Source organism: Lates calcarifer, linkage group LG14 (genome assembly GCF_001640805.2).
Source record: "Lates calcarifer isolate ASB-BC8 linkage group LG14, TLL_Latcal_v3, whole genome shotgun sequence".
Classification (NCBI taxonomy): Eukaryota; Metazoa; Chordata; class Actinopteri; family Centropomidae; genus Lates; species Lates calcarifer.
The window spans coordinates 6708097-6725359 of record NC_066846.1 but is presented as its reverse complement, the minus strand read 5'-3'; the positions used below and the strand labels follow the sequence as shown (position 1 = coordinate 6725359).

The following is a 17263-nucleotide window of genomic DNA, read 5'->3' as shown; positions in this document are numbered from 1 at the left end:
TGGACGGGGACGCAGCATCGTGATTGCTTCAATCACAGTCATATCAAACCCACTGCTTTCTATTTTGTTTTTGTCCCAGTGAGAAGCAATTTGTTCATTCATTTAGGCAGGCGTGCTGGATGGAGGTAATTTCAAACAACTGATTGCAGCCTGAAATGTCTGGTTTGGGTCTTCGGGGAAATAGAAACCATTTAGAATCAGAATTTTAATTGAGCAACTGTCGCTGTGTGTTATATATCGCCGCTGATGGAGAGTGTGTGTGCGTGTATTTCTCTAATATTCAGAATAATTTAAGTCGGCACATATCTGAATAAATTTGCGCTGAAAAGAGAAATGGCAGTGACAAAAACACATTCAGTCTCAGATGAATTGAAATCATTCAAACTTTATTCGTCACGTTCACCACCCGTCATTACAAAGCTTTGTGGCCCCTAGCTCTGATTGTCGCTAGCCATTTGTTCTGAGCCCCATCACACACCCAAACTCTTCCACTGAATTACAGAAATGAAAAGAAGAAGTCTCATTCTTCTCATTCTTCTCAGTTCACAGATAAGTTCATAAACAGAGGATAGAAATAAATGGTGAGCAGATTAAAGAAAATGCAGTTATAGAATTATCAAGTACATCATTTTCACCCCATGATGATGAACTGTTTTTTCACTACCCCAAAAAATAAAGGCTCAGCAGAGGACCCCCCCCTCAAAAAAAAAAAAAAAAGGCTCCAACACCACAAGAAAGAAGCCAAGTTACATTTTCTAGAAAAACATAAATATAAAACAGCTTTGCAGTATCACTCTGAAAGAGAAGAAGGGGCAACTGATGTGAGGGATGATGAGATTTCAGATTTTAGCATACTGTTTTCACAGCCCCTCCTGGCATTTTCAAAGAAGAATAGCCGACTCTTAGACATGACAGCGTGACCATTACTGAAACTCTCTCACAAGAAGCAGAACAGCCGGGCGAACAACTCGCACAATCAAAAGAGCACTTAGAGCGACTCACAGCCAGGGAGAAATGGACCATAAATGAACAGTCGAGAGGAAATAAAGACATATTTTCTCCCAGTCAGACACAGACACAGGAGGAGAAGCATTTGCAAACACTGTACCTATTTTGACCTACTGCAAGAGTGCATTTGAGCATCAGTTTATTTCTTTGCGCTTAATGACAGTACCTCATAATATCTCAGGCTTTGTTCAGTAAACATCAGGTTAAAGGTTGTTAATCATTGTGCCACTGCTTCCAGAGACCCAAAGTCTTCAAAATAAATAAGACATTGTAAAATTATTCTGAAAAAAAGAATACACAGACAAATCTCATGAATTGTAAAACCACCTAATGAATATTTAAAACTCAACGCAATATTACAAATGATTGTTATTTCACCCTGCTTCTTCTCACATTAACAGACTTTATTTGTGGTCATTTTTATTTCAGTCCAACAGTTCTTATTCCAAAATGTCCCTTTTTCCAAAGTGTGAATCAGACTCTAGCAACAGCCAATCACAAAACAAAAAGAAACATTACAAAACAAACAAATAAAAAAAGTCTGTGGTGGTGTTATGAAATAAAACTGTCACTGGGGGAAAGTGGTTTTGAAATAAAAGCACTAAAATAGGACATTTTGTTATAAAAACAAATAAACCCTGTTATTGTGGAAAGAAGCAGTTAAAAAAAATAAGCTGATTGAAAAATGTTTTGGAATAGTCACTATACATTGTATTTGTTCATACGGTTATCAATTTCATAACATCTCATCATAACAACACAGTGTTTTCTTGTTATTTTACAGCAGATTCACATATCGTTGAAGAAATTCAGGGAATTTCATTCAATGCTGAAATCATTCACAGATGTAGCAACTGAATTCAGATGAACTGAAATACAACTGAGGATCAGTATCAGCAGCAAACTGATTTAAAGGGTGAGTCTGACAATATTCTATATTTTTCTTGCTGTCAGAAAATCCCATGAAAAGACCAACCACTGCGATGAACTGATCATACTGACAAGTACTGTCTGTGTAGCCAAAGCCTGATAGTTTATTCCTCTGTGCCAGAGCTCCACCCACAATAACTAAAAACACATAAATGAGCTACAATGTTGCACAGAGCAACATGTTCTTTCATTACAATGAACACAGGCTTTATAACCTATTTTGAGGTGATCCCACATACGATGCCTTGCTGCCATAAATACTCACTAAAGCTCCAAATGTGTATTCGTCCACAGCTGGAAATAGTTCCCAACAAACTCGCTGTTAACTTATGTTTCAGTAACATCTGCTGAAAACTATGGTTAAAAAATGAAACTTTGCATTAGAGACAAGACGTCAGCAGTAAGAGCTGGACTGACAGAATGACTTCCACATGCTGGTTTTTGTCTTATCATGGGATTTGTAGACGGTAAGAGAAACATACAAAAAAAAGCCGCCTTGTCCTTTAAAGTGAGCTGAGCCAAAGCATGTAGCTTTTACAGTGTATGTGCCTTGAAAAATTATTACACATATCTGAACACAAACATCTTTAAATAAATAAAAACTACTGTGCATCTCATGCTTTCAAAGCTGAGGTTCCCCGGTAAGTTCAGATAAGCACACTTTGAATTCAGATATTCACAGCTGTGTCTTAAAACTCTGCATCCTCCGCTCAGGTCGGCTTTCCACCTGCTCCACTTTCTATTCCTGCCGGAGCGGCAGCGGTTTGTGTGTTTTTCATTATTGTAAGCTACAGCGCGACAGACTCCAACCACAAAAGCATCGTGTGGTTGAGCACTTTAGCACTGCAGAATGAAAGATTAATTTTAAAGCGACTACACTTGTTTCGATGTGCGGTTTTCAGAAGTGGTCTTTGTAGCTTTGCATTATGTAAAACATGAATAGAATGAATATTTTATACTGTTGCCACATGCCTTGTTCCATCACTGTTGCCTGAAGTGGTGTGCTGAACATATGATGGTCCACTTACTGGATGCCAAAGCACATTTTTTATCCAGTGATTCATGAAAAATAACATTTAAAAATACAGTAATGGGACTCTTTAAGTCCCGATAATAAATAATACATAGTCTTAATTAATCGCATACACATGGTTTCCTTTAGTTGCCATGCCAACTTGGCTGGCCATGAAAAAAAAAAAAAAAACCCAACATGAAGCAGAGAGAGACACTTCTCGGCTCACACACACACTCTCACACACTCACACAAAAACACCCAGACATCCTTCCTCCGCCCCCCCAGCTACTTAGCAGCACCCTGCTGATCACTGGAGGAATAACAGAACATAAATGACACATTAAATATGAGCAGAAATGCATTAAAAATGGATCACAGCTGAGATAAGTGATGACATTTTAAGATCCCGGCCAACCCAGCTGGACCATTAGCCTTGAGCAGCCTACATGATCACTCTCGCTTAGCCGTCCCGTGTTTCTGGGTTCAAAATGAGCAGCTTTTTTTTCTCATCTGGTCCAACATGTCCGTGATGAAAATGTACAGCCGTGTAACCCAAGCACATGGGCCGTAGGAGGGCTGCAAGGGACAAGACGATTAAATATTCAAACCCTGCGACCCACTGACTTCAAGTCTTTGTCCTGTCAAGTTGTTTTATGGTTTTGTTTGTGCCGGTGTGTGCGGTTTGGAGGGGTTGCTGGTAGGTTATTAAATCCATGCCTTTCATGTAGAGCGTAGGCCTGGAGATCTTATTGCAATAACACACCCAAGATTAAGAATAAAAACCACACATCCAGAAACCTTGCCTTCAGCGTAAAGTCTCTACAACGCAAGATGTGATCTCAGCTTGTGGTCCGAGGGAGACCCGCAATCAGGGGTGAACCGGGGTGAAGAAAGCAAGGTGTCATGGCTGCTCTTTGGACTTTGGAGAGCCTGACCAGAGGGTAGCGGCAGGGATGGGAGGATGGAGAGAAGGATGCAGAAGGGAAGCCAGGGAGGCTGGCTGAAGGCTGAAGAGACGCAGGCTCTATGCGTGTGTTCAGTCTCTTTGTGAATCATAGTGGTAATGGACGGCCAAATTGATTATCAAGGAGTTTTTAGGCTTACCCTCTGGTTTAGGTCTCTCTCTTTCTCCGTCTATCAGGCTTTTTAACCCCCCTCCCTCTGTTGTTTTAGAGTCTAGAGTTTGTAAGAGAAGAAGAGGAGAAGAGTTGTTTATTGTGCTGTTGTAATAATGGTTGGAGGTGATCTCAATGTCTGTCTGGCCTCTTAGGGAGGCTCTTTGGAGACCTGACAGCTGATCCCTTTATGTCATCATGTCTCTCTCAAGGACTTTAAGTGGCATATGTTGGGGAGAGAGAGCGAAAGGGAGTTCGAGAAACACAGAATGAAAGCAAGTAACATGATACTATACCAGTGTGATACACACAAAGCCCACTCTGTGCCTCACAATAGGCCTGATATCGCCAGTTCTCTATTGAGTCCTGGTTGCACATAACAGATTTGCTTCAAAGAACCACTTTCACCTAAAACCCTCTCCCATCCGCCTTGGTTGGGCGTGCAGAGGTGTGCAACTGAGCCGGGTTCCAGTGTGGATTTCTCCCGTCCTTGTGTCTGCCAACCCTGATACTGTTTCACAGACCAGAGAGGGGAGAGATTCAAGTTCAAGTCCAGATATGTCTAACCCCCTTTCCCTCCTTTTTCCTAATTTATTTTTATCCCAAACTCTGTCTGGAAGGGACAGGAGAGACATTGATTCAAGAACAACCCAGACTTTTTCCCAAGGACGCCCTTGTTTCCAACCCCCCACCACCACCACCACCACCACCACCACCAGCTAGTCATTGTCTTGTGGGTCAGGATGGGTAGAACAATGCAGTCTGTTGGGCACTGATATTATATTCAAGTCTCTATTTTCCAGTCTACGAGGCCTGGGTCTGTGAGGATTTAGGCCTTAACTTTGTGGTGCGACCTTGAGTTTCTGCAGCAGGCTTTGAGGTGGAGGTGGACCCTGTTCCTGAGGCAGGGCCTGGGGCTGCAGGAGGCGGTTGACCACGGTGCACTTGAGGATGCCGAGGCAGGACTGAGCGTATGGGCTGCTGGAGGGGATGTGACTGCTGCGGAGGCCGGAGCTGGTAGCCTCGACGGTAGCGCAGTGATTGGGAACGTAGTAGAACCCTTGTGTACTGGACTTCTGGCATGATGAGTTTGAGGCAGAGCTCCTGAGCCTGGCTCGAGAACCCACGGCTGAGATTTACCGGTAGGTCGTAGCCCACAATGTCGACTTTTCCACTTGGCTGCCAGGGTCTGAGATCCTTGTTTTTGATCTGTGCCGCTGACCGGAGAAGCGGCATCCGCCCGCCGAAGCAGCTTCTCATCAGCCTCTCCTGGGCTCGACGAAGGAGTCGCACCTCCCTCGCCACGCAAGCTGGACCCAGAGCGGACAGCTGGCGCCACAGTGAGGCATTGAAGTGGTCATAGAGACGTGCATCTAAGGAGTTCCAGGCACGGATCTTGGCAGGAAGGCCCGGTGTCAGGCTCCGCTTTGAACTCGGGGTTCGCATGTTGAGCTTAACGTACAAAATGTCATCCAGATCCCAGGAGAGGAGATGGCGAAGAAGAACCAGCGACTCATCAAAGTACTCAGCAATCATTACCAAGGAGAAAACTCGCTCCACCTCTGCCACAAAGGCCCGTGCATACACCACATCTGTTGCTGGGCGATCCTTGTCTCCACCCAAGTCGAAGGTCAAGGTGTTTCGTGCGAACATGGAGTCCTTTTCATCTGGCCGGTAGTAGCGCCAGGGCTCCTCTAAGAAAGCCTCCAGGGAGCCATTGGGGACCCTCTTGAAGCTCTGACAATATTGGTTGTAGTAACTGAACAAGGATTCGAACATGGAGCCGGGCTCTCTCAGTATCGTGACATATATCGTGTCGTTCGGCATCAGGCGCTGCAGCTCCGCCTTGTTGAAACGCATGTGGCTGGTGATGATGTTTGGCGGCAGGGTGTGCGGATGGACAAAGTGAGAGGTGAAGGAGCGCGGGTAGCAGAACTGGTGGCTGCAGGCCTGCACAGGCAACGCCACCGTCAGGTTGTTGCGTTCTGCGAAGCGGAAGAGCAGGTTCTGCATGGTGCTGCTGGCCGTTTTGTGGGTCTTGAGGAATGCCACATTGGTGTGTTTAGGTTTCAAGCCTGGGGCGGGGTGGGAACGGAGGGCAGGACAGCCAAGGTGGAAAGCCTCCATGGTCCTGGAGAAAGGAGGAGAAAATGTAATTGTTTATTTGAAACTCCATTAACTCCCGTAAAAGGATCAGCTACTCCAACAAAAATCACAATATTAGAGACATAATTATGCAGACACAGGACAGATAATGGAAAAAACTGAAGGTGTATAACAATACAGTAAAAATGTGTGAACATTTGGAGAATTGAAATGAGAGGAGATGGAGAAAAGTGGGGAGACAAGGAAGTAGGATAAAGCCACTTGAGGACAGAGAATCATAAAATGAGAGTGTGATATAATATACAGGAGTGTCTCAATAGTTTGTACTGCAGACTACGGCTGGGTGATAAATCAATGTTATCATTTATTGACTTTCTCTGGAATCATAGTGTGAGGATATACTGTGTTATCCTTCACAAAAGTCTTTGTATCCTCTTTTATCCAAAAAAGATGACAATCCTTGTAGCCAAACTGTAGGTAAGATGACTATTCATCTCCAATCGCATATGTGCGTAATGAATACTCTGCAGTATTACAGCATGTACTATTCACTGCAGATCGAACGAGAGAGTCAGATTTTGAAAAGGTGAGAAAAGTGGCGAGGCAATGGGGAAAGAGTGAAAATGTTCAACAAAGCATGACAGCAAAGACATCAATTGGGAAAAGGTTTTGTGAGCAAAACGCGTATAAGACCAGAATACAGGGCTGTCAAAGGTCTGCGTTCCCTCTACTTTTATAATTGGTCCCTCGACCAACTTGGCAAGGCACTGACGCTCAAAGTCTCCAGATCTGAGTATTACAATAAGCCAGTCCTTCTATTTAATTCGACTTTAAAGGAAAAGACAAGAGCTGCCATTGTTGGATTTTTCATTGTAATTAGCTCCATTATGGGCTCATAGAGATAGAGGGTATATAATGTGAGTAAGTGTGTGTTTGCATACGTGTGGGTGTGTTTCAATCACTCACCAGTTCAAGTGGCCCCCATGGTGCAGCAGAAGACTGACAGTACTGATGGCGACAAAGACCAGGAATATCTTCTTCTGCGACATCTCTCTCCGCTTCACTGGGACTGTGGGAGACGGGGAAGAAGAGCGAGAGCGTGAGGCGAGACGAGCAAAAAGGTGGAGCGGGAGAGACACGGGGACGAGGGCAGGTGGAGGTGTAACGAGAAAAGCAAATAAATGAGGATGGGGTGGCGGTGGAAATGGGCAACAGGGGAATTGGGGAACAAGAGGAGAAAACGAGAGGGAGGGTCAGGGGGAAAGAAGATGAAAGGAGGCAGAAATGAGAAGTGAAAGGACGGGGAGAAATGGGAAGAGAGAAAGCGAACAAGAGGAAGAGACGGACATGGTGAGAAGGATTTATTCAGCAAATAATTGTCGGGATCCATTAGCAGGAGAGGGTAGTGTGGCTTGGCTTTTGTCACTCTCTAATAATACAGTGAATGATACCTTCATTACCTTCCACCGCTGTGAGAGTCACATTCACTGTTACACCCTTTTATAATCTCTTGGCTCAAGCTCTGGACAGATGGCTGCGTACATTACGTCCCGTCAGTAACGAGGGACATGCATATGTGAAAAACCAAACAGCACTTCACAGTGAGAGCACTCCCCATGTCACTTGACCCACGCCGCTGAAATGCTACGACAGCAATGGAACCTGGGAAGGAGTCCAAGCCTCTCTCCGCGGCATCTCACTTGCACAACAATGGCCGACGTCTCTCTCCTTGATTACACTGTCCTGTTACCGTCCGTGGACACGGCCACAGACGAGAATGGCGACTCACTTTACTCCTGAAGTTGTATTTTACACTCTATTCATCGTTTTGGCGGATGCTTTCATCCAAGTCATGGTGGTGGAGTATGAATGCATCAATTTTAAGCATGGATGGCCCCAGTGGGAAACTATCTGGCCATGGCAGTGTTACTGCCACCCCCTCAAGTAAACAGGATCATTAAGGGTTTGCTGCACAGACAGAGATTTTGGCAAAGGAATAAAGAGCAAACACACTTGTATTTTGATTTAGATTAATCTAATCTGCTTTCCAATCAAACAAGTGTGTGATAAAAAATTTTCAAGGCTGCAGCTAAGTATTTCAAAATGTCCAAATATAGTGAAAAATGATTAAAGTGACGTCTGTAAGTTACTTGGTTTTGTCAACCAAGAGCCCAAAACCCCTAAGTGCTCAATTCACAATGATATGAAACTGTGAAAAATGGCAAATCCTCACATTTGCTGGAAAGCTGGAAACAGCAAATGTTTGCCATTTGTTGCTTAATAATTACTTAAATATTGGCCAAATGCTTTCCGTCGGTTGATTAATCGTTTCAAAACTACTTTTTAAAATCAACTCACTTCACTTAAATTCTTATCTTAAAGTTAAAAAATGGAAATCTGGCCTACGAGAGCGGTTAATGAATAAACAGACGCAATGAGAATGATTAAAACACAGTGTACAACAGAGAGTCACCCTTCTGTGTTAAAGGCAGAGCTCATAAATAGGAATGACATCATTTCATGTGCAAATGAAGCAACTGTGGTGGAGGCCCGGGTTCAAGTAAAATCAAGATATGTTTCCTAAACAGTAATTAAGCATTCAGTGAAGAGCTGACAGCTGACCTCATGTCGCGTTGTGGAAAATTAAAAGAGAATTGTGAACACTGACGTTCATTCATTTCCCTTTTTTTTTCTCCCCACTTCTAAAATGCTCGAACAGCTGGGACTGTGCTGCTTCAGTGGCTGTGCTCAGCGGGAATGTGCGTAAACACATGTGCAGACACACACAAATGCACAAAAACACTAAGCCTGCCCTGATACTAAACAGGCACTAATGCTCTCACACTAATTGATGCCCAGATTGTTGTAGACACACAGTTTGATTAGTTTTTGGCCAGTTAATCTCTTATTGTCGATGTCAATACAGCATGTCCTCTGCCCTGTTGATGACCAAATAAAAAACATTTTACTTTTTAAAAGAAAAGTCAGCTGAGCGCTTTTGCTCTTTCTGTGCATTCAGTTGCACAGTTCCCATTTTGGAGCTTTCCAGTGCAGCCAGAGTCATTAAGTGCCTTGCTTTAGGGCACCTTGACAGATGTTGAGAGGAGGAAGGTCATTACTTATTCATAACACTGATGTACCCAGCCATTCTGGGACTTCAAACCCAAACCTCTAGTCTACAGCCGACCCTTTTTTAGATTCTCTGCACGGGAAAGTGGGCAGTTTGGTTCTCTGGACGTCCTCCACATTGATGGAAGAGGGATGCACTGACAAATGAAGGCGTAGCAGCTGCACATTAATAAATCTTCTGATTGTTTGTTGCCTAAAATTGTGGGCAATAGTAAAAAATCACATCATAATTTCCCAGAGTCCAAGAAGATGTCTTCAAATGACCTGTTCATCAAACCAACAGCACAAAAGCCAAAAGATTTAAAAAACCCTAACCCTAACCCTAAGCCACCACTTCTAACATTTAAAAAACTGAAAACAGAGCACGTTTTCCTGGATACATCACTCAATCGTTATTTTTCTTACAATTAATATATTAACTTACATAAAATTGTGACCAGGGAAACTTAAAACACCAGTGACAATGCATCACAATAAATTGGGAATTTAAATAGGAAGTTTCAGCTCCATCTTACTCGAGGAAGACGTCTGAAAACAACTCATAGCACTTTCAACTTTGGAAAAGGGTTCCTTTGTAGTCCTTAATAAACAACATGTTCTTTTTTTAATGTTTCCTCTCCTTCACATTGTTCCTATTTTGCCACAGCCTGAGCGGTTGGAGATACTTGTGTTTTCCTCCCTTCAGACGAAGCCATTTGCTGCCATTATTTCTCGCAGAGCATGAAAAACAACCTTCTAGTGACTTGAAAATTGCCAGAGCTCGATAATCCATCACATTAAACATGACACTTTAATGTGGTTCTGCCACAGTTTCTGTTTTATTTCCTCTTCACTTTTCCCCGACTGGCGCGTTTTCATATCTGTTTCCTCGTCACATCATCGTCTCCTTACTGTCAATCACCTGACACCCACAGGAGGAGATGGAAGGGCGTGCTCTCAAAAGCATTTCAACTTTGCAACTTTACTGTCAGATGTGTTTGTTGTTTGTAAAAATCTGAACCCTCTCTAAATACAAAGAAATACTGACGCGAATAGAGATGAACTGTTGGCTGCCTGATTGTCAGCACTTGAGTTTCTCGCACCATCAGACTCTGTCGCAGTGATGTTACAGCTTTCCCAGAATGAATCACCTAAAGATGGTGACGACTAAAACTGTAAAAAAGACACAAATTATCGTACTTTCATGCCTAGCCTCAATATCCGTATTTTCCTTGAAAAAAAATTGTAATAAGTGTAACAGGATGAACTTTTTATCACTATTCTGAGAAATGTCACCTTTTCCAGGCTGGTCAATTACATTTAGTTACACTGGCTTCTCCAGCTCAAGGTTTTGTCCCATTTGCATAAGAAAATGTCAATGTACCTGTTCTGAATGAAGCACAGATCCACACTGATTCATGCAGTGGTGGGATACGTCAAAAACGCAGCTGATGGCAGGCACAATGAAACCATGCAGCAGAGGTGCAGGGGGGGGGGCGGTTTCTCGTGGTAAGAGGAGCTGGTCCGTAGCCCTCAGTGTGTGTTCATGTGTGTGTGTGATGGGATGGAGGTAGATCATGTGTCACAGAGAGTTAATAAGAAAGGGATTTAAGTGGCTTTCACTGGACGGACTCGACCTCTTCTCTCCGCTTCATCCACCCTGCTCTGCTGCCGTCTTCTCCCTCCACCTCCTCCGTTCTCCACCTTCCACAGCGACACTCTGGCCTCTTTAATTAAAAAAAAGGTCTGATTAAGTTTCCTTAACGATCGCTGCAGATATGAACGCATAGTGAGAGGACACCGGATCCCTCTGTTAGCAGACAACTATTTAGAAAAAGTGTACAGACAGAAGAAGAGATACTATGTTATTTGTATATTGATTTAATGATTAAGTGAGGGATAATCCACAAAGAGGTGTGCTTTTAAAAGGATTTCAACACAAGACATGCGGGTAAAGAACCACCTGATGCGAGGAGGACGGCAGCTTCATCAGCTGAGTGCTTTATTCCTTTAACACAGACCTCAGAGTGGATTATCCATTTTACATCCTGGTCTCTCGCCAAAGACTTCAAATAAGAGCACTGACTTCCTGATATTGAATGACTACACAGAGGTAAAAGGTTAGGAGGCAAAACACAAAGCTATGATTTCAGCATGTTGCCATGGTTACACATGTTGGTTAGCAACATAGTGTAGGATAGTGATTAAGCCAAACTGAGCCAAACCACATGTGAATTCAAGTGTTTCAAGACTAGAACCAGCAGTGGATTTGTGAGGCTGATGCTGATTATGATGATATTTGAGATCTGATATCAGTATCAGCCTGTTAGTGACATAACGTGACATAAGTTATTTATGGATCATATTATTTTAGTGAATATAAGCTTGAAATGTCATTACCAACCTCAGAATCTGTAGTTTAACTAATAAATGCACATACTAAGGAACTAACCCTAACCTAAGTGTTGTGATAAAGATATGCTGAGGGAGGATATTTGACAGCTGGACAATAAAAGATGGTAACATTTAAATAAATTCACACAAAATAAACATAAAAACATATAGACCTTTATTGGCAGTTTCTTTTGGAATATCTGCAGATATATAATCTCTTACAAAAGCTGTTAGTATTTTAGTTTGAGTCCAGCATTATTGTTCAATATTCACCCTACTTTTAGCTCTGTTTCATCAGGATCTGGATTTTAACCTGCTAAATTAAGTCTGATTTAGCTAATTTTGTCTACCAAGGTTAATGAGAGTGGCGAATGAGTCAAAATCAAAACAATGAGCTCAAAGACACTAAAAAATATCTGTACAGCTGCCGGGGGTCTTTAGTGAGGTGATTATTCTCTGTGGGTCTGACGCTACAAACGACCCCTCTTACATACAAGTAATCCTTTGTTAATATAAAATATTGATTGGCACAGCTTTAAAGAACATTTCAAGCAGAGTTTGAATTCCAATAGTGCATGAATAATTAAATATTTTTTGTTTGTGTGACATATTGAGTTTGAGTTCACTGGATCTATTTTTCCATGACTGTGTCACAGCTCTTTTGCTGCTCTGTGTGCAGCTGAATCTTCTTACAAACACAATGTAATTTTGCATGGAGATGTGTAAAGGGGATTTTTCTCAAATTTCTCATAAATTCTCCCTGCAGGTGGTTCAAACTGTATTTCCTCTCTTTTCCCTGCACTTTTTTCGTCTATCTGTTCTGCCTCTTTGTCATTTTGCCTCCATTTCTCCCAGAGGTCTTTTTTTTGTTTTTATCGTTGCTGCTGCTGCTGTGTGAAAATGTGGTATCTCCAAAATGTCAGCTGTTCATGAATCAATGAAAACAAATGGAAGACATTTTGAGGGAGTTTTATCTTCTGCTAAGTCTGAACCAAGGGCGAGTGCCAGGCTCTGCAGGCAGTGCAGCAGTGAGACGACCAAGTAGAAAATTACAATTCAAGGGCGCGAAATAGGCACAGTACACACCGGAAACAGAAAGTAACACACATGCTACCGCACCGACAGGAAACAGAGACAAACACAACATCCACTACACAACACAGGAACAGAAATAACAACTTTAGTCCCCTGCACACTTCACACCGGCACACACATTTCTCCCAGATACACACATGCACACACACAAAGCTGACAACAGCTTAATGAGCGTATGAAGGTAGATTCACACTCAGTGCTCCTGGGCAACAGCAGCTGTCTCTCTCTATGATCTTGTCATCTGTACTGAGCTCATATGATGACCTCTGACCTCTCCTCAGGGACTTTCAGAGCTCAAATGATCTGTAAGGTTTCAGAAAAATAACACACACACACACACACACACACACAGTCTTTGACCCCCCCCCCCATGCCTATACAGTAGTAACCAACATACCAAGCCATGAAAGCTAATAGCTTATGCACATATGTCTACTTACCCCTCACCCCCCTTTTCCCTCTAAAACACACAGCCACACACACACACACACACACACACACACACACACACACGCACACGCACAGCTGTTCAGGGGCCAGTCACCAGGGGAGATGACCCGTAGTCCAGCCATCAGTAACAGGATGACTGTTGCTGCGGGAAACCAAGGGCAAAGCCTGACATACCATCTAACACTGTGCTACACAGACACACACTCAGACCAGAAGGATGCATTAGCATTAGCATTAGCGCTGCCCTTCACTGGCAATGCGGAAAAATGCTAGTTTGCTAGCGAGCAAGTGGTCATGGGGTAGCAGGCTGCGTAAGCAAACATCACAGATGACGAGCAGGGGTTAAAGGGTCAGTTCACACAAATTACTGGCTACCTCTGGTGGCATCTAGCTGTGCATGTGGTTTTGGTTTTTGAGATATCAGCCTCTGAAACGTCTGTCCATCACTCCAGTAAAATGAAGATGGACAGATTTTTGTTTCTGGTGCTTGCAGCCCTGAAAAATTTAATTAAAAGAGTAATACAGGAGCTTTGTATTGCATTGTCATTAAATCAGGGGACTTCAAATTGGTGAAAAAGGAGGCAGAGATGACAATTAGTCCCTTTTAGTCAAGCTCCAAATGGCCTGGATCCTAAACTTCCCATAATTAAACTTGACAGCATCATTATTTAAGCCACATTATTCCAGTTACTGACTTGTAAATAGGGTTAACATCAACATCCAACTTCTGATTATGACTAAAACTAAAAAGTTCTGACATATCCGCCTGCCTAAAAGCCAACCAAACAAATATGGAATATGTATTTTAATCTTCATATATAACCCTGCATTCACGAAACACAGGCTAAACATTGGAATCTTTTCCATCTCTGCCATCCATCATCAGGCAGTAGACACTCTCTGCCTGGTAGAGGCTCAAGTCTTTCAAACTCCCAGGACATTACAATATTTCCCATAATAGTGGCTGAATCCAAATGGAAAAGTGCTGCTTCTGCCAACACTTGAGACTTTGATAAACCTCCACCTGTTGAACAAATCTGTGGTATATAGCCAAAAGCTTCAAGCTGAACCTTGACTTTAAATGTTTTATTACAGTACACTGTGTGTGTTACCATGACAAGGTCAGAAAAAAATGAAATGAAAGTTTGCCATCTCCACTACCTCCTGCTGTTTGGGCAGCTTATCAGCTGATAAAAGATTCAACGTCAGCATTTTAAAGCCCCGTCCCCAAAGAAACGCCCTTGACACTGGATCTCTCCCAGCTCGAGGGGCCACTGACCCTGAGGTCTGACCTCCCAGTGCGGCCCGGCAATTCTCCGCACTGCGGGGATCAATAGGTATCACATCTGATTATTACTATTTACAAGGTGCAGTGACTTGGGCTTGACTTTGTTTTCGAGGCGTAGAATTTCACGAGGTTGACCTTGTGGGGGGAAGAAGGAAACAACAACTGGACGGGCTGTGGAGCTGAGGCTGTGCTGCTAACAGCTGCTGCCTGGTAGAGAAATTTATCTTGCCATTAACATCTGCAGCTGTTCAAGGACAAAGACTTTCTTTTTTATGATTTAAGTAAAATGCTTTCGACCTTTTCTTAAACTAAACTGTAGAGGTACTGTATAAATCATGAATGGTGTATATGAGGGTGAATAAAAAGCATAGTTATGCTCCAAGAAATCCTCAAAGACTGTTTTGGGCTATCTCAGAAATCTATTCATTTTCCAGCAAGGCTGTTTGCTTACGTCTGAGGTTTTATCTCCGAAATCCTTCAAATCAATCTGAGATATGAGGCTTGAAATTATTTTCTGCAGTTGTGCCTCCTCACCCGCCCCTCCACCCCTCCACTGCTCCATCCATCCACTTCATGCCATTTGGTCAAAGGCACTTCTAGCCAAAGATCCCCAAGAGTGGAAATGTTTTTGAACCCATTTCATCCTGGGTTAGCTGGGTATATCGAGGAAATACTGGGAAGTCCCCATCCACTGCTAACAAGATATAGGTTCCTCTTTGCTGTAGCAGCATAAAATCAGTATATAACCTTAAGAGTTAAAAGCCCTGAGAACCCTTTTTCTTCTTACTCCATTTGATGGGGCTGACCATAAACAAACTATTGTCTGCCAAGGTCATAACCATACTGATTAATTCGCATTAAAGGAGAAAATTAGTCAATTTCAGTTTGGGTCAGGGTTATTTTGTTTAGTTTTTCTCTAAGTAGGACATCCATCCACCCAGTCAGCTGTGGGAGCAGTTGCTAGGAGCAGTCAAATAAACATTTTCTGCAAGAGTCAAAGAAACATGCAGATTTAAGAGTTGTTATTTCTGTGAGTCACCGCACAACAACCAGTACAACTGTCCACTTTGTTTAAGCCATTTTTGTGGCCTTTTTTGTGCCAATGTTTGTCACTGATGAAGCCGTTTTATCTGGCTCTGGCACAAGAAGATGATGTTCCCATTTTTTCCACCTCTAATTCTTAAACCTGATTGTTGCTTATTCAGTCATGATAATTTAATGATACAGAGAAATACTCGGCGTGTGTTTCAAGGAACAGCAAACAGTAGAAGATTGTAAGATTTTACTATCACACCAGAAAACAGTGGAGCCACCTTGAATGCAGCATTGTCTAAATGACTCCACTCTGAACAAACTTCCAAGAAAGTCTAGAAATAACTCTCACTCTTCAGCAAGCGTCTGTGAAGACTCTCAGTCATCCATGATTATCCATCGTCATCAGGCAATTAATTTCATTTATATTCCTTTATTTTAATTCTGTTGCTTTTGTCAGCTTGAAGTCTCTACAGTATGTGTCCTTGTGGGTTTATCTCTGTTTTCTTCTGCTGAATTTATTTCATGGAAAACTGAAGCTGTACAAGTGTGTGGATAATAACAAGCTTTATGAAAATATAAATGACCAAACTGTGGCCTGAGCATGACTGCTGCTCATTTATTTCAAAGAAACAACTGTGTTGGCTCAGGAGGGTTCCCAGTGGAGTGGGCTACAGCAGAAAATTAAAAAACACATGGTCATCACGCAAACATTGAATATTTAAGTTTTGCTGCAGCACAACAGAATATCATCTGGCAACACACTATGTTGGCCACTCAAACAAATGCAAGAAAGTAGATCCTGGTGGATTACTCTGTAACCTGAGTGCTGCATTTCTACTGTTTACCTCGCAGTTGTCACATTAAAGGATAAAATGATCGCCTCTGTGATAACTCTGCTTGTATAACTTCATTGTGTTTGATTTTTGACTCAATATTCTGTACTTGCATACTTTATTTGCAGTGTATGGTTCGGAAAAAATCACTAAATTGATTTCATTTACTTGTCATCCTGTTTCAGAACGCTGTAAGATGCTTCCTGTCTCTGCAGCTCAAAGAGGCTGTTGCCTAATATTAAATCACAATATGAATTTTGTTACAAGCTTCAATTTATTATTATTTATCACCTCTAAGCAATCTTTACTATTTCTGAACTTGGAGGTTGGAGCTCAGTACGATGCTGATGAACACGGTTCTGCATCAGTCTGAATCAAACACTTCTTATTTTTGTAGGAGCCTTGAGCCGGAGAAGATCACAGCTTGTGTCTGCAGCCGTGCAAAGACTTTTTTTCTTATCGCTCTCTCCCCACAGTCTCCCTGAAATCCTCATTACTTTAATCTGAACTGCAACTGCCCCTCCTCTTCCTCTCCACTGGGCTTTTCCTCTCTCCATCACGGTACCTTCCAACCCTTTATCTTTACAGTAAAGGCAGTCAGGGCTCTCTGGCCAGTGTCCCTGCGGTGCTTTTTAAGCATCTGCCCCACCCTGTTCCTGGACCTGTTAGAGAGCCAGGATCAGATCGAGTGCATGTCTGTATTCCAACATGCATGTTGATGTGTGTGTGCGTGCGCAGCTGCATTCACTTACATGTGTGTGTACTCTTGTGCATGGGCACGCCTGAGAGTGTGCCTGGATCATTACTTGTCTGCACGGTAGACTCCCTGTGGACCCACAGATACAGGCTTTATCTCACCCTAAATGACCCCCCAGAGAGAGTGATG

At 42.7% G+C, this 17263-nt stretch overlaps 1 protein-coding gene across 1 annotated transcript in view; it reads right to left on the bottom strand.

Moving 5' to 3' along the window:
- Nucleotides 1-369: 369 nt before the first annotated feature.
- gal3st3 (galactose-3-O-sulfotransferase 3) overlaps nt 370-17263 on the bottom strand; it is a 30281-nt gene continuing 13387 nt past the window's right edge. Inside the window, exons 2-3 of the mRNA XM_018677190.2 lie at nt 7141-7243; nt 370-6199 (exon numbers count right to left, since the gene is read on the bottom strand). Of these exons, the coding sequence (XP_018532706.1) occupies nt 4873-6199; nt 7141-7223 (1410 nt within the window). The 5' untranslated portion in view covers nt 7224-7243 and the 3' untranslated portion in view covers nt 370-4872. The remainder of the gene's footprint in view (nt 6200-7140; nt 7244-17263) is intronic.